This window comes from Palaemon carinicauda, chromosome 20 (assembly GCF_036898095.1).
Source record: "Palaemon carinicauda isolate YSFRI2023 chromosome 20, ASM3689809v2, whole genome shotgun sequence".
Taxonomy (NCBI): domain Eukaryota; kingdom Metazoa; phylum Arthropoda; class Malacostraca; order Decapoda; family Palaemonidae; genus Palaemon; species Palaemon carinicauda.
Genome location: NC_090744.1, coordinates 42449170 through 42475932, shown reverse-complemented (window position 1 = coordinate 42475932; position 26763 = coordinate 42449170). Strand labels below are relative to the sequence as shown.

General features: G+C 42.0%; 1 protein-coding gene across 2 annotated transcripts in view; it reads left to right on the top strand.

The window, feature by feature from the left end:
* The first annotated feature begins 2018 nt into the window (after positions 1–2018).
* Positions 2019–26763, top strand: part of LOC137660304 (pre-mRNA-splicing factor SPF27-like) — a 75272-nt gene continuing 50527 nt past the window's right edge. The window contains exons 1-2 of one of the 2 annotated variants that reach the window (XM_068395099.1): positions 2019–2215; positions 17380–17536. In XM_068395099.1, the coding sequence (XP_068251200.1) occupies positions 17462–17536 (75 nt within the window). In that variant the 5' untranslated portion in view covers positions 2019–2215; positions 17380–17461. Of the gene's footprint in view, positions 2313–17379; positions 17537–26763 lie in introns of both variants that reach the window. The other variant, XM_068395098.1, reaches the window with a different exon arrangement.

Sequence of the window (26763 nt, the reverse complement as noted above, 5' to 3'; positions counted from 1 at the left end):
TTGGTAACAGGAAATTAGCTGACCTAGAGTATGTTGATGATGCTATCCTTATTAGCAGAACACCACAGGAATTGCAATGCTTGCTTACCAGAATGCATGAAATATCACTTGAGGTTGGGCTCGAGATGAATAAAGAAAGACAGATGATGAGAATGGAATATGCAATGGAAGATGAAATATCACTGGAAGGAGGGAAAGTTAATGAGGTGGAATCATTTAAATATCTATCAACTATGATCTGTAATACAGGATCTTTAGAATTAGAGTTTGATGAAAGATTGACAAAAAAAAAAAAATCATTCAATGACTAAGTTAGGTAAAATCTGGAAATCAAATCGCCTGAAATTACATATAGGAATCAGGCTATATATCAGTTTAGTGCGATTAATGTTACTGTATGGACATGACCTGGAGTTTGACAATGAAACAATATCCAACAGATTTTGTAGATTTAAGTACATTACCCTTAGAAGAGTATTTGGAGTTAATTGTCAGGATAGGATTAGAAATGAAACTATAAGAGAGATTAATCGAGTGCCATATGTGGATCAGATCAAGGAGATGGTTTGGTCATGCTCTTCGCAATCCCTAAAAGAGATTAGTTCACCAAACATTTAACTGTGCTCCACTAGGTACGAGAAGAGTTGGAGGCCCCAGGCCCACATGGCTGAGGACTGTGAAGCATGAAGCAGGAGATTATGAATGGAGAGGTATTGAAGTAAAAGCTCAAGATAGAGACGACTGGACAAATCTAATCGAGGCCCTTTGCGTCAATAGGCGTAGGAGATGATGAATTGATGATGGTGATGAGTATAAGCTTAGAAGCTTAGCACCTATCTCAAATGCGATAGTGTGCCCGTAAACTCATCTTGCGGAATGCAGAGTGGGCAGATAGGAACAAGACAGTAAGGAGACTGCAACTGAGTAGAAGATTTGGCATTGCTTGTGAGAATAAAGATTTATGAAACAGTAGTAGTACCTACAATGTTTGCGAATATTGAGACATGGGGTGTAAAAAAAGAAATGAAAGAACTAGAGTGGATTTAGTATAAGATCTTGGGAGGAATGTCTAAACAGGTTGCAACCACACCTTATTGTTGGATAATAGGGGAAACAAAAAAGAATATGACCAGTTGAAAATAGAATAGTGTAAAAAGGTGATGCTGTTCCATAATATCAGATGATAGACGATTAGTTAAGGAGATAGCAGCACACCAAATAATGGAACCTTATGGGGAATGCTGGCGATAAATCTTATAGAAGTATGGCAAAATAGGGTATTAAAATTGAAAAAAACGTAAGAAAGTATAACGAGCAAGAACTCGAGAAAGCATTAAAAAGTAAAGTTGCAAATGAAATTTAAAGAAAAATAGACGAAAAGAAGGCAGAAATGACCAAACTGAGGTTTGTAAACATTAATGGCAGAAAAGGTTACATTGGAGAACTTGAAATTAAGGAAGCAGTAATGGTTATGAAAAGAAGGTTGAATATGATAGAATTCAAATGAAATGTTAGAAATAGGAATGAAAAGGATAGGTTTTGTGTGTTGTTTAGTGAGGCAGATGATACAACTGGGCAAATGTTTATCCGTAAGGAATTAATAAAATTCAGAAGCAATGGCATAGAATCAGGGAAGTTAGAGACACCAACTAAGTTAGAGGAAAAAAATACGCAAGCTGCGTTGTCTCTGTAGAGGGTAACTAATGACAATGAATTTTCTGCAGAATCCAGCTCTTTGCACTACGCCTCTAGTAGTGTGCCCACAAATTCCACAATTTTATTATTCAGAGCAAGGACAAACACCTTGGGCTTGAATATAAAAAATAGACACCAAGGTGGAAATATAAACTTTGTATTCTGTGATGTAGAAGAAAATTATAACTACTTCATGTTATATTGTCCACAGTTTAGTGATACAAGAATAAAAGGAATTGAGCTCCAACAACCACACGAAGAAGATAGTGCACAAACAGTTGGAAAATTCATTTTTGTGAAGAAAATATTGAAAATAAGGAAAGTATACTGTAACAAATGTGGATGAAAAGAGAAAAACTAGTGAAAGTAACGAACACACGTAATTTAAAGACACAGAGACGCCGTTGCAAAGGCCAAGCCTCAACCTGAATCTGAATTGCTCAGTGTTATGTAGAGAGCAACGAGAAACTTGAAATCTGGACGCTAACTAACTCGCTAAGTGAGGTTGACTGAATTTAATGCAAGTAAATCGAATTATTTTGACTAACATTTAAAAAGCGTTTTGTCGTTATTCATAACGAGGGCAGAAAACAGTTGGATACTGGATAGAAACAAGCGTAAGTTATGATATATTTATACATGTTATTTACCGTAGCGCAGGTCTTTGGAGCTAAGTTACTGTAGGACACTAGTAGCAGGAGACCTAGGTTAGGCTTCGGTAATTAGTTTTGTGACCTCTCGTATAGTACACAATATTGGGATAAAGTTTTACAAGTCTACAGTGTATCATTTCTAACAGAAAATATATGTTTTCCTGTAGCAAATAACGTGATTTAACCGAATTTGACCTCATTTCAACCGCAAACAAACAGAGGTAAAGTTTTACTGTATTACAGATTCTGATTTCGAACAGAAAATATATGTTTTCTTGTTGTAAATACCGTGATTTGACCTTCATTTCAACCACAAACAAACAAAACAACCAATTCGACTAACTTTAAGTAGCCGAACTGGTTGCTGTTATTACGGATGAAATGAAGGTGAAAACCGGTTAAATCACGTTATTTTTTACAGGAAAACATATTTTCTGTTAAAATGTTTAAATATAAAGTCTATTATTATATATATTGTGTTAAAATGTTTAAATAAAATGACTTGTTCAATTTCCGTGTCACTTCACTCACGTATGTACTGCGAACGATAACATTAACAACGTTACCAATGATATACAGCGTTACCAATGGTAGGGTAGCATTGCTAACGTTAGCAATGCTATGGTAATATTACCTTTTGTATTTTAAAGAATTTTTCCATATACCCTTTACACAATATATAAAAAGGTACAAAAAGGGTACAGAACCTAACAAACCCACCTAACCGAACATAGAAGTTCCCAGGTCACAAACCTCACGTATGTACTTCGAACGATAACATTAGCAACGTTACTAATGACACACAGCGTTACCAATGTTACGGTGGCATTGCTAACGTTAGCAATGCTACGGTAATATTATCATGTTTACTTTAAAGAATTTCTCCAAATACCCTATACACAATATATAAAAAGGTACAAAAAGGGTACAAAACCCAACAAACCCACCTAACCTAACCTAGAAGTTCCCATGTCACAAACGCAATATAATGACTTTTGTTGAATGACTTACCTTTATGACCCGGACGACGAAACTAGCGGGTCACAGGATGGTTGAGACTGACATCTTAACTATCATGATCCCAATGTTTATGTAAAAAATGGTTTACAAATAATATCTTCCATGGGGGTAGGCGACTTTTTCCCAAAAATGTACCCTTATATGCAGTAACAGTATAACCACATTTGCGTTTCTTTTTGGTTTAAACCGGATATCTTGGTTTGGGTATTACAGTAATATACGTGAATGTCTTTCCTGTAAGATAGGAAGGAACGGCACTTGGGGCACTGTAAACGTTGAGGTATTACAATGTGTGCTTTAAGGAAATTATCAACATTGGATGTCGTTTAAAAAAATCCCCATGAAATTTAGCAAATGCTTTTAGGTATGAAATACTGCAGCCGCTACAAGTTTCTATAACTTCCTCCATCGCAAAATATGAAAAAAAAAATCTCACTTGAAATAACGAACACCTGACTAGGACAAAGGTTTCCACGGAAAAGGATTTGGTGGAAGGGGTATGAATAGACCACTTAAAGAGATAAGGGAAGGGGGTAGGGAAATATTAACCGACAACCCCCTTGTGCAAACTTTCAATACGTATGGGTTCGTGATTGGGTAACGGGAAAACAACAGAGTCTAGAGGGTAAACATGAATGAACTAGAATGGGAAACTTGTCCAGAGCAAGTATTTATGTGAAATCGGGGTGACAAGGTAATAACAAAATGAATAAAAGTAATATAGGAAAATAAAATGGAATGTATGATAAATGATATTTAATGGGAATATAAAATGGGGTGATTTTATAAGGTATCGGATAATAAAATGTGTAATACTGGGGTCAATCGTAATATGTATACGAGGGTATTACATAAAAGTAATGGTATAGTTGAACTGGATCAAGTAATAGACTTGAATAAAGCTTGTGAAGAAGACGAATAGTTACATTTCACGGATAGAGAAGAAGAAATCCTATTGGTGAAGGAGCCTCTGCGCAAGGAGGCGGGGTTTTTGCGCAGAAGGTGGAAACCTGCTATATACAAACGAACGAATGGGAGCGACTACAACCGGCAAGTAGAATGAGAAAAATTAAATGAAAAACACTGCTAATGTTAGCATGTTACGCTAACATTGCCACAGCTCTACATCACACGTTGGCAGCTCTGGTTACCTTATCTTTTCATGAGACATAGCCTTTGCAACGGCTCCTCCAAAGTTTATCCAGTTATACTGTTTTGTCTTTTCCTCCGTTTATTATACATCCAAGAAGGTAATGTATAGAAAAGAAAAGGTTTGTTTTATGATTATATATCGTTTCCCCAGTATGTTTTCCCCACCCAAAACCCCGAGTTCCCACTAGGGGTCCCTCATTATCGTAGGATATATATATATATATATATATATATATATATATATATATATATATATATATATATATATATATATATATATATATCTGAAACTATTCATTTGCGACGGGAACGAGTGTCATTTTCGAAGAGAGCGTAATTTTTTCTACAGGAAAAGTAGTTTTTTTCCTAGGTTACATTGATCTGTAATACAGTAAAATAATACCCAAACAGAATAACCAGTTCGACTAACTTCAAGTAGCCGAACTGGTTGTTATTGTTGCCGTTGAAATTAAGGTGAAAACCGGTTAAATCATGTTATTTAGTAGAGGAAAGCATATATTTTTTGTTAAAATGTTTAAATATAATGCCTCTTGTTCCGCCGCGGGCTCGCTTTGTTTGCCAGAAAATGTAAACATCAAGCTCCTATGTACTGGCAAGCGGTAATGTTGAGCTGCGCACGCTAACATTAGCAACACTAAATATAATGGTTAGCGTATTTTTTCATTGGTTTATTATACATCCAAGAAGGTAATGTATAGAGAAGAAAAGGTTTGTTTTACCATTATATACCGTTTCCCCAGTATGTTCTCCTCACCCAGAACCTCGAGTTCCCGCCTGGGGGTACTCCATTATCGGTGGGTAGAGATATACGTATACTTCTGAAACTATTCATTTCCGACAGGAACGAGTGTCATTTTCGAAGAGAAGGGACGTTTTTCTATTGAAAAAAGTAGTTTTTTTCCCCTAGGTTACATTACCCTGTAATAAACTACAGTAGAACCATATTGGTTATATTCACCTTAGTTGTATCTCAGAATTACGTGACCGTATCACAATTGTTACATATTGCACAATTCATCACATGATATTCCTTTGTGGTAGGTGAACTTAATCCAACGTTACACTAACACAGACATTGGTCACCGGTAACTTATCGGTGTTGGTACATAAGAGTTAGGGGTTCTCTTTATAACTCGAAAACTATTCGTTTCAAACAGTTACTGTACTGTCATCTAAATCGTTTATAATACCAGAAAATACAACAGGGACACAGCTTATCTCTGAAAGGAATATTGGTTACATATACAATTTTACCCTTTGTAAGGAGAAGACGATTTAGGTTAGTTGGAGAAACTTGGATCAGGTCTCATCCGTGTGTTTGTTTCCTTTGTCAATATAGTTTTTCAGGTATACCTTCTTGTGTCAGGTTGTTTTGTAACTTGAAAAATCGGGGTTTTTGATAGTTATACCCCTTCAAAATTGGGTATGTTTTGAATACTAAAGATACAAGGGAAAAATCTCTTCTCTAACTCGTAAAGAGAAGATGAAGAAAATAATCCTGAAGGATTGTTTCACGAGTCTGGTTCCAAATCCTAGGAGAAGACGGGAGGAGCAATTGATCGGAAGACCTCTATTGTAGTAATCGCTATGTAGACAAATGTTCTACCTTCCCGGGGGGGTCTGGTGGCGTATGGGTGAGAGTGCATGTGCGACTAATGTAGATCTTGCCATGCAAGTATGTGAAGCAATTGACTTGTAAGGTAACCCTATGGTCACTTACGAAGCTACAACCCTTATTGGAGAAGCAGAATTCTATAAGCCCAAGGGCTTCAATAGGGAAAATAGGCCAGTGAGGAAAGGAAATAAGAAAACTACAAGAAAAGTAATTAACAATTAATATAAAATAGGATTCTTCCAACACGGAAGAAAGGGAAGCACATAAGGGACCACATGGGAACCGTGTGGGACACAAATGATCGCACTGGGTTAGAGAGAGAACGTCGGTGTGTTAACGCGAACGCAATCAGAAACTTACTGAGGAGCAAGACCTAAGAAAGCATGCTCTCTGACCCCGGGTCATCTCTGGGCGCGTATCACTCCGCCAGAGATTACCCCGCATAGAGAACGGGAATAAGGTAAACTGCACAAAATTCTGGTCGGATGGGAGGAGATCCCAGATACTCTTAAGAAAGTATTTTGAGGAAAGTACTGTTAGGAAAAATACAATTTTCAATATTAAACTTACCCGGTGATCATATAGCTGTCAGCTCTGCTGCCCGACAGAAAAACCTAAGGACGAAATACGCCAGCGATCGCTATACAGGTGGGGGTGTACATCAACAGCGCCATCTGTCGAGCAGGTACTCAAGTACTCGATGTTAACACAGAACCAATTTTCTCTCTGTCGTGCCACCGGCAAGACCTATTGAATACGCTGTTGTTTTCTGGATTGATTTTCACGTTATTTGGTGAAGTATTCATTTCTGGTTATTAGCTATCGCTGTGCAGAAGTTATCTTCAATACTTTCTTGCATTCTTTTTTGGATTTTGGATTATTTGTTGACGACTTGGATAGATTTTGAATTCCCCCCTTTGACTAATTCAAGATGTCTGACCCTTCTCAAGTCCCCAAGTACAGGAAGTGTAGCGCTAGGGACTGTTCTAGGCGTCTTCCGAAGGCCTCTATCGATCCGCACACCGTTTGTTCCAATTGTAGGGGTAAAGCCTGTCAATTGGAAGATCGATGTGAGGAATGCGTTGGGCTTTCGGAATTCGGGTTTCAAGAATTCCTGAAATATGCACGTAGGCTAGAGAAGGATAGGATCAGGAGGAGTTCATCTCGCTCAATTGATTTTTCCTCTCCACATGCCCCTCAACCTATTCCTTCCCCTGTAGTGGTTGCACCCGACCCCCCTGCTAGCTCTCGTCAACCTTCAATGGCAGATATGATGCGTGCCATCCAGGCTCTAGGTGAGAGAGTCGAGTCATTGGCGAATGACCGCAATCAACTCATGGCTGACGTCAGAGAGTTGAAAGGTAAAAGTGCAGTGGGAAGTGAAGTGAGTGTCAGTGCAGTGAAAAGTGTCAGTGTTACGCATGAGGGTGCGTCTGTTCGTGTCTGTCGTCCTCCCAGTCCGGGACCTCTTGCAAGCTCCCAAGCCCAGGGGAGAAGCAATGTCGTACGACCAAAGGGTTCGACAGGCTTTAATCAGCGGACAGACGTTCCCTCCGTGGTTTCGGACGTATCTTTCCTAGATCGTCCCACCCACAAGAAGACGAGTGAGCCCGTTCATTCCTCGTCTGCGGAAGAGGTTTCTCGACAGAAACGATGGACCAAGGTCTCACGGCCTCTTAAACGTAAGGTCCCTTCCGAGCAAGTCCAACGGCCCAGGTGTAGCCACTGGGTCAGTTCGGACTCGCTGCAGTCCTCCGACGACTGCACACCTCCTAAGAGAGGCAAAGTGGTACCGCAACAGGCAGTAACTCCGTCTGTTGCCGCACCCGCTGTTTTAGACCCTCAGTCACAACAGACAGTAACTCCGTCTGTTGCCGCTCCCGCTTTTGTGGACCCTAAGTGGTCTTTGCTGCAGTCTATGCAGACTCAGTTAGCTGCTGTTATGCAGGAGTATCGTGCGGAGAAGGTTGACGCTGCACCCGTTAGCCTACAACCTGCCACGGTTGTGCGCCCAGCAGACGCTGAGGCTGCCTGTTCCCACACTCCAGCTGTGAGAGCTCCTCCACCCATGCGCAGTCGACCCTGCCAGATGCATGCTGACGTTCACAGACGCACGGAACCCTCCGTTGCCGTTCGTGAGCTACCACAACAACAGGAGGGTGGAGTTAAGCTGCCGTGTTTTGACGCGGTGCGTCAGCCTCCGCAACCCATGGTGGTCTCCGCTATCCTTCCACAGTCGGGAGTAGACGCTTTGCGCACCCACTCAGCTTTGGTTGTTGCCAGTTCTCAGACTGACCAACAGTGGCATGACGTTGGGTCCAGTGCAGCCACGCATGCACCCGTGCTGCCGGACTCAGCCGTCCAGCTTTTACCCACTCCGTTGCCTCTTCCTCCTCAACATTCAGACGATGGAATCTCTGATGATGACGAAGCTGCACATCTTGACGACCAACACTCGGACATCGAAGAACCCAAGACCACGCCTCCCTCCTTAGACTTTAGGAAAGTGCTTGCGGTGTTCAAGGATTTATATCCGGAACAGTTTGTGTCTGCAGCACCACGCTCGCCTCCCTCTGAGTTCGCTTTAGGCATGCAGTCAGCAGCACCCGCCTTTACGAAGCTCGTACTCGCTCGCTCGTCCAAGAGAGCTTTAAGGGTACTGGGAGAGTGGTTGCAGTCCAAGAAGCAACTTGGGAAGACATCCTTCATGTTTCCCCCGGTCAAGCTTGCTTCCAGATCTAGCGTCTGGTATGCCACGGGAGAAGTTCTCGGCTTGGGAGTTCCTGCCTCTGCCCAGGGCGACTTCTCAAGTCTGGTAGACTCTCCCCGCAGGCTGGCAATGAGACGCTCCAAGATTTGCTGGACTCCTTCGGATATGGACCATCTTATGAAGGGAGTTTTCCGTGCATTCGAAGTCTTTAACTTCTTGGACTGGTGTTTGGGAGCGTTGAGCAGGAAGACCTCCCCTTCTGATAAGGAAACTTCCATGCTCATTATGTCCTGCATGGACAAAGCCATACGGGATGGTTCTAGTGAGCTTGCGGCTTCTTTCGTGTCTGGGGTCCTCAAGAAGCGGGATCACCTTTGCTCCTTCTTGTCAGCTGGAGTCACCCCATGTCAAAAGTCGGAGCTTATGTTTGCTCCACTCTCGAAGTGTCTCTTCCCTGAAGAGTTGATCAAGGAGATTGCTGCCTCCTTGATCCAGAAAGATACCCATGACCTGGTGGCGTCATCCGCACGCAAAGCCACCCCTTTGCCCTCCGTGCCTAGACCCAGGATGGACACTCCAGCGTCAAGGTTCATTCCGCCCTTTCGTGGCAGAGCCTCCAGCAGAGGAGGTGCTCGTGCCGGAAGTCAACGTGGGAGCAAGAAGAAGGGTTCTAAGTCCTCTAGAGGCAGAGTCTGACTGCCACCTTCTTCAGACAGCAGTGGGAGCCAGTCTCAAGAACTACTGGCAGGCCTGGGAGAACAGGGGCGCAGACGCACAGTCTGTGAAGTTACTCAGGGAGGGGTACAAGATTCCATTCTTGCGCAAGCCCCTCTAGCAACAACTCCCATCGACCTCTCTCCCAGGTACAGAGAGGAGGACAAGAGACTAGCTTTACAGCAAGAGGTGTCTCTCTTACTACAAAATGGAGCGGTAGTCATAGTCCGGGACCATCAATCCCCGGGCTTCTACAACCGCCTCTCCTTAGTGCCGAAGAAGACAGGAGGGTGGAGACCGGTGCTAGACGTCAGTGCTCTGAATGTCTTTGTCACAAAGCAGACGTTCACCATGGAGACGACAAAGTCGGTTCTAGCATCGGTCAGGAAGGAAGACTGGATGGTCTCGTTAGACCTAAAGGACCGTTACTTCCACGTCCCCATCCACCCAGATTCCCAACCTTTTCTAAGGTTCGTTTTCGGGAAGGTTGTATACCAGTTCCAAGCCCTGTGCTTTGGCCTAAGCACGGCACCTCTAGTTTTTACCAAACTGATGAGGAATATTGCCAAATTCCTGCATTTAGCAAACATCAGAGCCTCCCTCTATTTGGACGACTGGCTTTTAAGAGCTGCGTCAAGTCGTCGCTGTCTGGAGAATCTACAGTGGACTCTAGATCTGACCAAGGAATTGGGTCTCCTGGTCAATATAGAAAAGTCCCAACTCGTCCCATCCCAAACTATAGTATACCTAGGAATGGAGATTCAGAGTCAAGCTTTTCGGGCTTTTCCGTCGGCCCCCAGAATCAGTCAAGCCCAGGAATGCATCCAGTCCATGCTGAAGAAGGACCGATGTTCAGTCAGACAGTGGATGAGTCTGATAGGGACGCTTTCATCACTGGACCAGTTCATCGCGTTAGGGAGACTCCACCTCCGACCCCTTCAATTTCACTTAGCTGCTCACTGGAGAAAGGACAAGACGCTAGAAGCGGTCTCGGTTCCTATTTCCGAGAAGATGAAGTCGTCACTGACTTGGTGGAAGAACAACATTCTCCTCAGGGAGGGTCTGCCACTGGCTGTTCAGACCCCCGACCACCTTCTCTTCTCGGACGCATCGGACACGGGCTGGGGTGCGACATTGGACGGTCGGGAATGCTCGGGCACGTGGAATGCGGTTCAAAGCGAGTTGCACATCAACTGCAAGGAGCTACTGGCAGTTCATCTGGCCTTGAGAAGCTTCAAGTCCCTCCTTCTAGGCAAGGTGGTGGAGGTGAACTCCGACAACACCACAGCCTTGGCGTACATCTCCAAGCAAGGAGGGACTCATTCGATGACGTTGTACGAGATCGCAAGGGACCTCCTCACCTGGTCAAGAGATCGAAACATATCCCTAGTAACGAGGTTCATTCAAGGCGACATGAATGTCATGGCAGACCGCCTCAGCCGGAAGGGTCAAATCATCCCAACAGAGTGGACCCTTCACAAGAATGTATGCAACAGACTATGGGCCTTGTGGGGCCAGCCCACCATAGATCTGTTCGCAACCTCGATGACCAAGAGGCTCCCAATTTATTGTTCACCGATTCCGGACCCAGCAGCAGTTCACATAGATGCCTTTCTTCTGGATTGGTCCCATCTAGACCTTTATGCGTTCCCCCCGTTCAAGATTGTCAACAGAGTACTGCAGAAGTTCGCCTCTCACGAAGGGACAAAGTTGACGTTGGTTGCTCCCCTCTGGCCCGCGAGAGAATGGTTCACCGAGGTACTGCAATGGCTAGTAGACGTTCCCAGAACACTTCCTCTAAGAGTGGACCTTCTGCGTCAGCCGCATGTAAAGAAGGTACACCCAAGCCTCCACGCTCTTCGTCTGACTGCCTTCAGACTATCGAAAGACTCTCGAGAGCTAGAGGCTTTTCGAAGGAGGCAGCCAGAGCGATTGCTAGCGCTAGGAGGACATCCACTCTCAAAGTCTACCAGTCGAAGTGGGAAGTCTTCCGAAGCTGGTGCAAGTCTAAATCAGTATCCTCAACCAGTACCTCTGTAACTCAGATAGCTGACTTCCTTTTATACCTAAGGAAGGAAAGATCCCTTTCAGCTCCCACGATCAAGGGTTACAGAAGCATGTTGGCAGCAGTCTTCCGTCACAGAGGCTTAGATCTTTCCAACAACAAAGATCTACAGGACCTCCTTAAGTCTTTTGAGACCTCGAAGGAGCGTCGGTTGGCCACACCAGGTTGGAACTTAGACGTGGTACTAAGATTCCTTATGTCAGCAAGGTTCGAACCACTTCAATCAGCCTCTTTAAAAGATCTCACTTTGAAAACTCTTTTCCTCGTCTGCTTAGCAACAGCTAAAAGAGTCAGTGAGATACACGCCTTCAGCAGGAACATTGGATTTACATCTGAAACGGCTACATGTTCCTTACAGCTTGGTTTTTTAGCCAAAAACGAACTTCCTTCTCGTCCTTGGCCCAAATCGTTCAATATTCCAAGCCTTGCTAATTTGGTTGGAAATGAACAAGAAAGAGTACTATGCCCGGTAAGAGCTCTTAAGTACTATTTGAGACGTACTAAGCCATTACGTGGACAATCAGAAGCTTTATGGTGCGCCATTAAGAAACCTTCTTTACCAATGTCGAAGAATGCAGTTTCTTATTATATCAGACTCTTGATTCGAGAAGCTCATTCCCATCTGAATGAGGAGGACCATGCTTTGCTGAAGGTAAGGACACATGAAGTTAGAGCTGTCGCAACTTCAGTGGCCTTCAAACAAAACAGATCTCTGCAGAGTGTAATGGATGCAACCTATTGGAGAAGCAAGTCAGTGTTCGCATCATTTTACCTTAAAGATGTCCAGTCTCTTTACGAGAACTGCTACACCCTGGGACCATTCGTAGCAGCGAGTGCAGTAGTGGGTGAGGGCTCAACCACTACATTCCCCTAATCCCATAACCTTTTTAATCTTTCTCTTGAAATGCTTTTTATTGTTGTTTTTGGGTTGTCCGGAAGGCTAAGAAGCCTTTCGCATCCTGGTTGATTTGGCGGGTGGTCAAATTCTTTCTTGAGAAGCGCCTAGATTAGAGGTTTTGATGAGGTCCTTTAGTATGGGTTGCAACCCTTCATACTTCAGCTCCTAGGAGTCGCTCAGCATCCTATGAGGATCGCGAGGCTCAGTAAGGAAGACGTACTTAAAAAAGGCAGAGTAATTGTTCAAGTCGACTTCCTTACCAGGTACTTATTAATTTTATGTTTGTTATTTTGAATAACTGCTAAAATGAAATACGAAATACTTAGCTCTTAATGTTAACATTATGCTGGTCTCTACCCACCCCCCTGGGTGTGAATCAGCTACAGTATATGATCACCGGGTAAGTTTGATATTGAAAAATGTTATTTTCATTAGTAAAATAAATTTTTGAATATACTTACCCGGTGATCATAAATTAAAGGACCCACCCTTCCTCCCCAATAGAGACCCAGTGGGCCGAGGAGAATATTGGTTCTGTGTTGACATCGAGTACTTGAGTACCTGCTCGACAGATGGCGCTGTTGATGTACACCCCCACCTGTATAGCGATCGCTGGCGTATTTCGTCCTTAGGTTTTTCTGTCGGGCAGCAGAGCTGACAGCTATATGATCACCGGGTAAGTATATTCAAAAATTTATTTTACTAATGAAAATAACATATTACTTAAAATTTGTGATATTATGTAGTTTTCATGGGTGACTTAAATGCTAGAGCAGGCACGTGAGAGGTAGAAGGTGTCATTGGGAAGTATGACGTACCAGGTGAAAATGAGAGTGGTGAGAGACTGGTAGATATGTGTATTGAGCAAGAGATGGTGATAAGTTCTAGCTTTTTCAAAAAGAAAGATAAAAACAAGTATACATGGGTAAGAGTGGCAAATGGAAGAGTGGTGGTAGAAAGGGCGTTAATGGATTATGTGTTGATAACTAAAAGAATGTTTGGAAGATTGAAAGACGTGCATGTGTTTAGGGGTATGGCTAACGGTATGTCTGATAATTTTTTGGTGGAAGGAAAATTAGTTGTAGCAAAAGAGTGGGGGAATAGAGTATGTGGATGTAAAACGTAGCTCGTGAGGGTTGAAGAGCTAATAAAACCGGTAGTAAAAAGTAAATATTAAGAAAGGTTGAAAATAGCATATGACGAAGGGAAAGTAAGAAAAACTGGTAATTTAAAGGATGAGTGGAAGTTAGTAAAAGAAATTTTGTTTGGATTGCAAGTGATGTGTGTGGCAAGAAGTTTGTTGGAGGCAGCACGAGGAAGGGCAGTGAATTGTGAAATGAAGAAGTGAAGGTAAAAGTGGAAGAGATAAAGAGGGCTTTTGAAGAATAGCTACAGAGTAATAGTGTAGACAAGTATGAAAAATATAGGGAGAAAAATGTGGAAGTAAAGCGCAAGGTAAGTGAGGCAAAGAGGGCAGCTGACTTGAGGTGGGGTCAGGGATTGGGTCATTCATATGAAGAGAATAAGATGTTTGGAAAGAAGTGAAGAGAGTGAGGAAGGCTGGTTCAAGAATTGAAGAGACAGTGAAAGATGGAAATGGAAGGTTGTTAAAAGGAGAGGAGGCAAGGAAAAGGTGGGCAAAAATTTTTGAAAGTTTACTGAATGTAGCGGATAATAGGGAGGCAGATATAATTGCTGTTGCAGGTGTTGAGGTGCTGGTGATGGGAGATGAGAATGAGAGAGAGAGATTACAAGAGAGGAAGTGAGGAGAGCACTAGATGAAACGAGAGTAGGAAAAGCATCTGGTATGGATGGTGTGAGAGCTGAATTGTTGAAGGAAGAGGGTGTGATTGTACTTGACTGGTTGGTGAGATTGTTTAATATGTGTTTTGTGTTGTCAATGGTACCAGTAGATTGGGTTTGTGCGTGTATTGTACCACTATATAAGGGTAAGGGAGATGTGCATGATCAAGGGGTATTAGTTTGTTGAGTGTGGTAGGAAAAGTGTATGGTAGAGTACTGATTAATAGGATTAAGGATAAAACAGAGAATGCAATCTTTGAAGTACAGGGTGGTTTTAGAAGAGAGGTTGCATGAATCAGATTTTTACAGTTAGGCAGATATGCGAGAAATATTTAGCAAAAGGTAAGGAGGTGTATGTTGCGTTTATGGATCTGGAGAAAGCGTATGATAGAGTTGATAGGGAAGCAATGTGGAATGTGATGAGGTTATATGGAGTTGGTGGAAGGTTTTGCAAGCTGCGAAAAATTTCTACAAAGGTAGTAAAGCATGTGTTAGGATAGGAAATAAAGTAAGTGATTGGTTTCCGGTGAGAGTGGGACTGAGACAGGGATGTGTGATGTCGCCATGGTTGTTTTACTTGTATGTTGATGGAGTGGTGAGAGGTGAATGCTCGAGTGCTTGGACGGGGATTGAAACTGGTAGACGAGAATGACCATGAATGGAAGGTAAAGCAGATGTTGTTTGCGGATGATACTGTACTAGTTGCAGACGAGGAAGAGAAGCTTGGACGATTAGTGACAGAATTTGGAAGGGTGTGTGAGAGAAGGAAGTTGAGAGTTAATGTGGGTAAGAGTAAGGTTATGAGATGTTCGGGAAGGGAAGGTGGTGCGAGGTTGAATGTCATGTTGAATGGAGAGTTACTTGAGGAGGTGGATCAGTTTAGGTACTTGGGGTCTGTAGTTACAGCAAATGGTGGAGTGGAAGCAGATATACGTCAGAGAGTGAATGAAGGATGCAAAGTGTTGGGGGCAGTTAAGGGAGTAGTAAAAAATAGAGGGTTGGGCATGAATGTAAAGAGAGTTCTGTATGAGAAAGTGATTGTACCAACTGTGATGTATGGATCGGAGTTGTGGGGAATGAAAGTGACGGAGAGACAGAAATTGAATGTGTTTGAGATGAAGTATCTAAGGAGTATGGCTGGTGTATCTCGAGTAGATAGGGTTAGGAACGAAGTAGTGAGAGTGAGAAAGGGTGTAAGAAATGAGTAAGCAGCCAGAGTGGATATGAATGTGTTGAGGTGATTTGGCCATGTTGATAGAATGGAAAATGATTGTCTGCTAAAGAAGGTGATGAATGCAAGAGTTAATGGGAGAAGTACAAGAGGAAGGCCAAGGATTGGGTGGATGGATGGAGTGAAGAAAGCTCTGGGTGATAGGAGGATAGATGTGAGAGAAGCAAGAGAGCGTGCTAGAAATAGGAATGAATGGCGAGCGATTGTGACGCAGTTCCGGTAGGCCCGGCTGCTTCCTCCGGTGCCTTGGATGACCGCGGACGTAGCAGCAGTAGGGGATTCAGCGTTATGAAGCTTCATGTATGGTGGATAATGGGGGAGGGTGGGCTGTGTCACCCTAGCAGTACCAGTCCAACTCGGTTGATTCCCTCGTCAGGCTGGGAGGAACGTAGAGAAGAGAGGTCCACTTTTTTGTTTCATTTGTTTGGTGTCGGCTACCCCCCAAAATTGGGGGAAGTGTCTTGGTATATGTATGTATGTATAAAATATTTTAAGAATTGTAACAACATTGAAATAAATATTTCATGAATAAACCATAAGAACTTTAAGAAATAAAGAGGAAGAGAAATCAGATAGATTAATGTACCTGAATGTACCCTCAAGAAAGAGAATTCTACCTCAAGACAGTGAAAGACCATGGTACAGAGGCTATGGCACTATCCAAGACCAGAGAAGAATAGTTTGATTTTGGAGTGTCCTTCTCCTAGAAGAGCTTCTTACCATAGCTAAAGAGTCCCTTTAATCTTTACAAAGAGGAAAGTAGCCACTGAACAATTACAGTGCAGTAGTTAACCCCTTGGGTGAAGAAGAATTGTTTACTAATCTCAGTGTTGTCAGGTGTATGAGGACAGAGGAGAATATGTAAAAAATAGGTCAGATTATCCTGTGTATATGTAGGCAAACGTAAAATAATCCATAACCAAAGAGAAGCATCCAATGTAGCACTGTCTGGCAAGTCAAAGGACCCAATAACTCTCTAGCGGTAGTGCCTCAATGGGTGGCTGGTGTCCTGGCCGGCGTACTACCTACTACCTACTGCATTAAGTATCCCATCCTGTCCAGTTTGCTTTTTAGATGGACTTATTGTAACTCTCTCTCTCTCTCTCTCTCTCTCTCTCTCTCTCTCTCTCTCTCTCTCTCTCTCTCTCTCTCTCTCTGTGTTTGTGTATCCTTTAACAACTGGCTATCAACCAGGTGTTATACTACAGTATACAGTATATGGTAATTTGCTTAAAACAATATGAGCACATAGGTTTTGAAGAGAGAGAGAGAGAGAGTGTGTGTGTGTGTGTGTGTGTGTGCGTGTGTTCCAGCCATTATACTAGTTACTACAGAATATGGTAAGTTTTGTTTAATGCTCAGGTAATCTTCAAACTACGCATGTTAGAAAGTTTACCTTGTCTTTATCCAAGAAATTCAGGCCTAGCCTATCATAAACATAGACTACAAAAAATTCATTTGGTAAATTGTGGCTCTAGCTATGCTTTATGAAAGCAGTTGTTTGTGAAAACAGGATATAGTGCTCTTTATATATATAAAGTTGATATTGTGTTTATTATTGCAGTTGGAGAAAACTGCAACATATGTTTTCATCTTGCTGTTAGTTCATACATTCCTTGTTTGACTTGTTCTTATAGTTTTGCTGTAGTAAATTCTCATTTCAGATTTTTTTTTTTTTAATGTCAACTAAAATATTCTTGCGGCTAAGATCATCTCCTGACAGGTTACTTTTAGTATAATCTAAACAATTTTGTGTATTGAATGTCACAGGTACATATATTTACTTCGATTTTTCACTGCAGGTGTTTATGAAATAGGAAGCAGCCCACAAGAGAGAAGCACTCTGACAACTTTAAGAAAAGTAGCCATAAACAACTTCCAAAGATGAGTCATGATGTGATTGTCGATGCTTTGCCCTATATCGACACAGGTTATGATGAACCTGGAGTTAGAGAAGCAGTAAGGTTTTATCTATTAATTTCTGTTAATTTTTAGTTGTTCCTACTCATATATCAACCCTTATCCTTTAATGGGAGTATGATTTCAGTGAAGCTGGAACTCTGCTGTTAGAACATTTAACAAGGCGTCGGTGGTTACACTGAGTAGCCTCTTTGACTTCAGTGGCTGAGCAGTATGGACATACTCTCAGGGGTAACAAGGCTTGGCTGTATTTTCTAATCCTTGCTTTCTTTTTTCAGAGTAATTGTGGTTAAGTGATTATGGAGAATCTAAATGTAGGTATGTAGGCCTACCCAGGTATATCTAGCTGTAAGTTCATGAGCATGTCTGATGGGGACTCCCATCTATGTGCCCTTTACAGGGGTCATGATTGTGCAGTCATCCCACTGTGATGAGTTTAGGGAGGTGCCTCCTTCGCAGTGATGAGTTTAGGGAGGTGCCTCCTTCGCAGTGATGAGTTTAGGGAGGTGCCTCCTTCACAGTGGTCCGAGTACTGCAGGAGGAGGAAGAAGGCAAAGGGAGATTCTTCATCTTCGGGGTTTTCCTCAAAATCGAAGAAAGCCACTGGCTCTTTCGTCACTCTCCAGTCCTCAAGTTTCTGCTCCATCTTTGTCTTCCTCTTGCGGAAACACGAAGAAGGATGAGGACTCGAACCTGCCCTCGGGGCAAGCTGCAGGTAAGGCAACCATATCTTCTTCCCTTAGCAAATGAGGTATTTCCCACCCTTTGCTTCATAGTGAGCCCACGCTGGTGATTGCTGAAGACCTGGCCCTAAGGATTGGAGGCCATTCCATCAACAGAGCTGCTGTGCCTTCTTCCTGTGTCCCTTATGCAAGAGAGTGTGCTTCCTTCTAGGATTAGCCTTCTGAATGGGCAGTTGTGATCGCCGATCCTCTACATCTGTAGTTTCATCACCTTTGGCAAGGAAATTCTTGACTATAACCTCTGAGAAGGGAAGCAAACAACCTCTTTCTTTGCCGCTTGGTCTCCTGTGACCTTTTATCTCCCAAAGGCAAAGAGAGAACGTCTTACATATGCCCAGCCTGTTCCTGCATCTTTTTCACTTAGTGTCACAGAAAGGGTGCACTTTGTCCTAGAGACAATATCTTTTGCTCCTGCTGCAGACACATGTCATGCTCTCACTTTGTCAGGTGACGAGATTCAGGGACTTGCCATTGCAGAGAATGAGAGAGACCTTATGACTACTACGCTCAAAGAGTATACAGGAAATCTTCACGGTCATGTACAGCTGTACGCGTAAGATCTCCGTAGGATTCTCCTCGCGTACCATCTTCGAAGGATAGCCCTATGCATGCACATTTGTCTCCACAGCCTTACATTTCACACATATAGTATTCCCTTTGCGCAAGGTCTCATCCATGTCTACGCTCACAGTCACGCACACGATCACCCCCTACGCGCACGTGAGAGTGTACGGTCATCTGCTAGTAAGGCTAGAGACGGTAGATCTTCTCATCCTAGGTTCCCACATGCCTGGTCTCTACCTGTAAGGTCCCCACATGCAAGGGGCTCACGCAAGAAATCTCCATCTCAGGGCTATGTCACAGCTAGAGATTCACATCCAGAAACTCATGCTTAAGATTTCACATACAGTACAGTACTAGGTTCCCCACACTGGACCCCTACGTGCTAGAAGCTTACACTCCGAGTCCCAACAATCCAGACTGTACATGCTGGATCCGCACACGCTGGATCCTTACGCATCAGTCCTTCATACGTGAAATCTTCATGAAACTAAACCATATGCAATAGTTCTCCACACATGAAATCTCTTTGAACCAGAATGTTACATGCTGGATCCCCAAGCTCTAGATTTGCACACATAGGTAGGTCATCACGCACACCTTTTGAGAGGTCTTTCTCAAGGTTTTAGGTCTTCGACATGGTCCATTATGTCATGTGTTTGATTTCCCAGTATTATGCCATGTCACACTAGGGCTTTTTGTGATTGTTCCTCTCACAATCATCATACAGGGCAACATTCTTGAAGAAGAACTTCATTATATATAATCACTCTGCACGAAGCAGGACTCGGAACCCTTGTGAGTTAGGGAATCAACTCCATTGCCTGGTACAGTAGGGTCCCGAATTATGCGAGAATTTGGTCGATCAATGACCTCGTATAAATGGAAAATCGCATATTTCGAAACACACAACTAACAGAAATAATTACATTTGGGCCATGGTAACCAGCAACTTGCCTATTCAAACGTGTTTACCACCCATTTTCAATACTTTCTATATACTATACTGTATTATTTTATACTATCAAATTGTTTTTGTAAATAAATCAAACATTTAATATACTTTAAAGTTCTAATAACTTGAAAAAAAAGTTAAAGTTACAATCAGGATGTGTGTAAACAACGTATATTTCTCGTTATAACAGGACCCAAAATACAGACAAATTCTAATGTTTGTCATATCTATTGTATAAGACAACTGGTGAAAAGCAAAACCATCACTGTATAGAGTAGCTTTTGTTGTATCATTGAAAATCCTAAATTATCAAAATAAAGGAGATTTCATATCACGAGTTTCTTGAACACGCCAAAAAGCACAATGAAAAATGACGACCATTGTTTTGTTTACGTTTATCTCTGATCATAATGAAGAAACGAACGCATTTACACATATTTGTATAGGTTAGTTTTATATGATGATTTTGTTATTACCAATGTTGCTCTGCTTAATTTTTTTAGAACTTCGAAATAAATGAAAAAACGTTTTCCTTTATGACGCCGCCTGAAACGGAAACCTTCCATTTGTTTACTGTACGCTCCATCTTCTATCATAATAAACAAACGAATGCATTAAACACACATGATCAAAGTGATTACTATTGATATTAAAAGCATTTAGTAAACATTATGTTATTACAAATATTTTACTTACCGTATCCATATAAATTCCTAAAATCGTAGCAAAGCAGGAAAACTTTTTTCTTACGTTTATCAACAATAGCACAGAGCCGCTATTAACAGTATGGTAATTTACGATAATTCTAAACTGTTACGAAAGATAATTGTCCTTTCCATATCCAAAATACTTTTCTTAGCTGCAGTTATAAGTCAACTTGTACCCACCTCAATTATGGAACCATTTGGAAAAAAAGGTAAAAGAAGAAGAAAGTCCCAGGCCGGTTTTTAAAGTCATCAAACAATTAGGTTACAGCTAGAACGTTCGATATGATAGAGAAGGTGCGAGATTGGAGAAGTAAGGAAAATTGAATCATGCTTGATTTTTAATAAAACATCTTTGTGAAACAACATCAGAGAGATAGAGAGGGGTAAGAAATGAGGGGTAGCGAAAGGTATCCTAGAGAGAGAGAGAGAGAGAGAGAGAGAGAGAGAGAGAGAGAGAGAGAGAGAGAGAGAGAGAGAGAGAGAGAGAGAGAGATATATATGGTTTTAAATGTAATAAACAATAAATATGATAGGTTATAAGACATTGGTGCTTATGTAATATTAACTGTATAGATGGTTTGAATAAGTTAAGAAATGGTATAAACAATGCTTTGTTATTGTATTCGTACGCTCATATTTTTGAGACCGAGAGCTAGACATCAGCTGATCTGATCACAGCCAAAAGTTAAACAAAAATAAGTCGGCAATACTTGATTTATAAAACATTTCCGAAATTTAAAACAAAAGTAAAGGGTTTTCTTAAAGCACAATTAACTATTTAAATAGTAGCAATTTTCAAGAATAAAGTGAAGTTTCCTAAAAATAGAAGGTTTGCTGACGAAATCGGATGTCATATTTTAAGCTACGATTGAAATGGATTTATACTCGGTATAATTTTTTGTTTTATATTTAATTGACGCTTTTTAATAAAACCTATTTTGGGTTCTTTATCCACAGTATATGCAAGTATTGTATAACACTGGAGAGAGAGAGAGAGAGAGAGAGAGAGAGAGAGAGAGAGAGAGAATCAGCTGTTGTAATAGAATGCCATGTTTTTGTTTCTTGTACCACTTGAAGCGAGGAAATGATCACCGCAACTAATAATAATCATGTTAATTTCATTCTTAAACTAAGGTTGTAATATGTGAACTAAGATTTTATTTTTTACACACATACAGAGAGAGAGATTTGAGTCTCTCTCTCTCTCTCTCTCTCTCTCTCTCTCTCTCTCTTGGAGAGAGGATTTTATAATTACACCTTGTACTATACAAAACAAATCATTGTAAAGCAAATCTATACTGTTTAGATGACAAAGTATTGCCTACTTGTTACCGAAATTTACGCTATTCACTGCCGATAAACGAACCCAGCCTACGTGTGAAAACTTGAATACCCACAGGGAAAACTAAAGCTTTTATATATTCTATACTAAATAAAAATAATGCTTGAATATACCTTCATTAACAATACCATTAAAATTATCGAAAGGTTAGAGAAAGATAAAGATTGCCGAGAATGTAACCACAATTCTGTTTATATTTTGTCAGCTGGATTCGCATAGTTAAAAGTTTATTTCATTGTTGATATGGAATTTTATCCTTTAAGCGGCTATTTATTATGAAATTATGTTAATAAAATGTAAGATAAATATCGTTTGGTAACATTTATTATCAAGCACTGTATTTAGGGCTACCAATATACCTAAAAAGACAATAGATTTGATATATTTTGTAGTGCTTGACTTGCAGACTTTGAACAGCTTTGCAGAAACAATTTTTTTTTTTAAACTACCGACTGTATAAATGGGGAATCGCATAATTCGAACACGCATAATTCAGGACCCTACTGTACCTCTAGGTACTCCTTGAGTGACCACAACCCAAGGACAAGGTATTCTGTGACCCTTTCAATGGTACAGTTGGCATCAAAACTGATGCAACAAATTCTCAGTCGGAATTGAGACCTCCCTTTCGGAACATGGTTCGAGTTCTCCGGTCTCTAAGGAGACCTCCCTACGTTCCACTTCACCAGGCAACAAAATTTTACCTAGTTTAGAATGTCAAGTTACCGACAATTTAAAACAAAATAAATTTTCAGAAAGCGGGATGAGACAGTTGTGAGGCTGTGATTCAACTTATTGTATTTAAGTAAAATGTTACATAGTTTCTTGAGCACACTTAAGTTACTTGAAAATTCAGCAAAGCGTCTTTCTTTTCACAATGTTGATAAATGCTCCTTTACATTTTTAAACATCAAAATACTATTCTTGGGCGAACAAGCAGCGAGGAGACGAAAATACAGTCACATAAAATCAACTATTGTTACTCACACTTCATATGTCTACTTCAAAAAACCAAGTATAATTTTACACAAAGTTCTTATGGTGGTGGTCTTGAACAACGGAGTAATTACGAGCCCTTTTAATTTTACAGCGGCTCTAACCCGACTAACTACCAGGCGTGGCACACCGCCGGTTGTGGCACATGACGTCCATGGGGAGATGCCACGTGTCCTAGAGGTATCGAGGTAGTAGTCTGTCTTGTCTTTTACCGGATGTTTATCCGGAAGGCCTTCGTCTCGTGGCTGTTGCTCTCCCAAGCAATCTGTAAGAACAATGAGGTGACAGAAAAAAATCCTTTGTCTGCAGATTGACACGGTGACAGAATCCTGTCGCCGGTGGAAGCTGAGACAGCATGCATTCCCAGGCGAACCAGCAGGCAAAGGTCACTTACATGACCTCCAACAGGGGTTTCAAACGATGTCTACGTGACAAGAAGATAGCGTTCCTACACACTTTGACAGTGGCTAAATGAGTCCAAGAACTTCATGGTCTCTCTTTCAACATCACCCATTCATGAGAAGGGTGAAAGGCAACGTTCAGTTTCGTCTCCGAGTTTGTTGCGAGACAGTCTCCAGAGGTGACGGATCCTAGACAACAAGTCTCCACACAGTAACTGACGATCCAGATCATTTGTTACTGTACCGGGGGTGAGGTTTGCAAGCTCTACCTCAAGAGAATGGCGACAGCCCAGCTGGGTCCCTTCTCTTGTCGTCAGCACTGGGAGAGACAAGAGGAGGATCAACAAAATATCATCTCTGCTGGATTCACAAAATCATCAATTACGCTCTGAATCCAGATCCTCATCCAACACGTCGACCCACGATATTAGGGGCATAGCTATGCCCCTGGCCCTTCTAAGCAGATTACTCTGTGATGCAGGTTCTACAAGCAAGGGTGGGAATGCTCCAGGTGATTTTCACAACCTATCTCCTGCAAGACGTGACCCACAGGAACTCGATACCATCTCTTATCAGTCCTGTGGTGGTTGCACAAGAGCTGGTTGTATACCTCAAGCTCCTTATTGGACAAGTAGCAGAAGGTTGAGGGCACTGTTACCTGGTTTTAGTCTGCGTGAATGAAAAGGTTTGACTGGCTCTTTTTATTTTCTTCATCCTCCCCTCTCGTGGGGAAAGCAGCATCCTGGGTTCTCTGCATAAGCTGACCTCAAATCACTGCAGGTAAACCATGCTCCCTTGTGTACCTAGTATTAAGCTAATACTGTTGCGTCCCCATACCCTGACGACGTGGTATTGGGAAAGTCTTGGTTACAACAGTTTTTCCTACAAAAAGACTGAATAACTTTACCTGGACAGTCACACTTCTAAATATCTCAACACACAGCTTGCATAGGCCGCGGACCTTGCGTAGCAAGGTTTTAGCTAGGCGCAGGAACTCCTTATTTTGAGTACTAATATACTCAGATAAGGAGGCCGGGGTAAAGCCAAAAGCCAGATTGGCAGGGACGTCCACCCTTCCTAATGGATGAGTCACCCCTAAATAAATAGCGTAGGTTTGTATTCCAGTTACGGAGCAAATGACAAATTCGTAGATAATTTGTATTTTTCCTAACCATACAAACCTTAGATATTTATAAACTTACCTGCCAGCCCTATCCCCCTTGAAGTCCTACCTCCAAGCAAAGTGAGCTAAATCACCGGTGTGTTAGCGGCAGTGGTAGCAAGCTACCCCTCCCTTATCCCCGGTAACTAGAGGTATGGGTAGTTAACCCTTGCTAAATTTTAATGGCTCGTCATTTCAGCTCTGCCAAAAGTAATACACCTAAATAAATAGCTAAGGTTTGTATCGTTAGGAAAAATACAAATTATATACAAATTTGTCATGTCAGTTATGAAAATATATCGTATGCATATTCTAAAGAGACTGGAGAAAAAGATTGATGAAAAGCTGAGAGGTGAACAAGCAGGATTTAGAAAAGGTAGAAGTTGCACTGACCAAATTTTCATTTTGAGTCATGTACAGCAATGCATAGAATATAGAAATCCCCCTTTGATGGTATTTGTGGACTAAGAAAAAGTCTTTGATAGTGTGCACGAGCCAGTTTTGTGGAATTCTTAAATATGTGAATTTTAAATATGTAACTTCCCTGGTAGTTACATATATATAGCTTAAATGTCGCGCGCACGGCAGAAATTCAAATTTCGTGGCAATCGCCGCCATGACAGTAGGTGGTCATACATGAGCGATATCTCTCATAGGTTACCAGAACTATTCCCAACATTCCTCAGAAATTCCCTGCCGTTGATCGAGTCAACTCCTAGGAAATTCGTTTCGCTGATATTACTTTATTTTACAATTTGGTGAAGTACCTTTTGTCTGATTATTGTTAATGGTTTTCGCTGCTTGTTTTTGGATACTGTATTCTTTTGACTTTTTACTACAATTTAGATTGACAGTTGGATTTTGACCTGGACTTGTTTTTCTGTTTACAAAATGGCTGACTCTATAAGAAGGTGTGTTAGAGGATGCAAGACTCGTATGCCCAAGGCCTCTATTGATCCTCACACAATATGTAATGCTTGCAGAGGTCAGGTATGTACTTTTGATAACAGATGTGTCGAATGTCGGTCTTTGTCTGAATTTGAGTGGAATGATTTTGATCGCTATTTTAAGCGACTAGAGAGGGATAGACTTAGAAGACTTAGATCAACCAGTGTTCTTTCAAATAGATCTTCTGATAGTAATTTTCCTCCTAATGTACATCAACCTAATATTTCTATTCCTGATCCTAAGGCAGTAGTTCTAGACCCCGCTAAGGTGTCGGAGGTAAGTGAACCTTCTTTAAAGGATGTGATGGCTGCTATTTCAGCCTTAGGTGCACAGGTAAGTTCCTTGACTTCGGAAAAAGAAGTTATGTGGAGTGCAGTGCGTGGCTTGCAAAGCAAGCTCATGAATAGTGACAGTGAAGTGGAGGGTGTGTCCGTTCGTGTCCGTCATAACCCCAGCCCAGGACCTCTTCCATGCTCCCCAGCCCCTGGGAGAAGGAATGTCGAAAGGCGAAAGGCTATGTCAGACCTTAATCAGCGAACGGACGTCCCCTCGAGCGATCCTGTTGACGATCCCCAGGTTGCTCCCCCTCGCCGCTGGAAAGGCGAGGTAAGAAAGTGTGCGTCCTCGTCTGATGACGCAAAACCACGATATGGTTGGCTTCAACCACTGTGTTCAAGGCCTCTCAAGAGACATTTGTCTCCTGCTAAACCATCCTGCAGTAACTGGAGCTCACCGGAAGTTTTTATGTCAGTAGAAGACGACGTGCCAGCGTCAAAACAATCGCGTCAGGCACTTAGTTCGTCGGAGGAAGAGGGTGATCAGTTTACTTCTGTACCGCTTCTCCTCCTCCCCCGGATTGGGAAATGTCACAAGGACTTTCCCCTGGTGGTCACTCGACAACGGTTGACGATCTCTTGCAGCCATCAGTTTACGGTTCAGCTAGCGATAAGAATTGTGACACTCCCTCGCAGCACGCACACGGCGCGCCGAAAGTGTCAGATCTGTCTGAGCTGAAGTGGTCAATTTCGTCCCTGTTTGACGCATACAATTCTCGAACAGAGGGGTTGTTTAAAGGAACTGAAAGACGTCAACAGGCCAAAGAAAGGAGCTGCCGCTAACCAAGGCGTTACCGGACAGGGAAGTTCTCCTGCGCTCACCAACGCTCCCTCGTAGCGGTCGGGAGGCGTTACAGGAAGCGACAGGGTTGTGGATGCTCCCTCGGGGCATTCTGGATGCATACAGTGAACCCTCGCTACTTCGCGGTTCGACAATCGCGGATTCACCACTTCGCGGGGTTTTCCCATAACCCATATATATATACATATCGCGGATTTCCCGGAAAATTCGAAAATACCGCGAAATCTGAAGATAACCAAATACGATATTTTGTTACCTGTAATTCCATTAATACTGTAATTATAGTAATATCTGCTCTTACTGATTGTTCATTG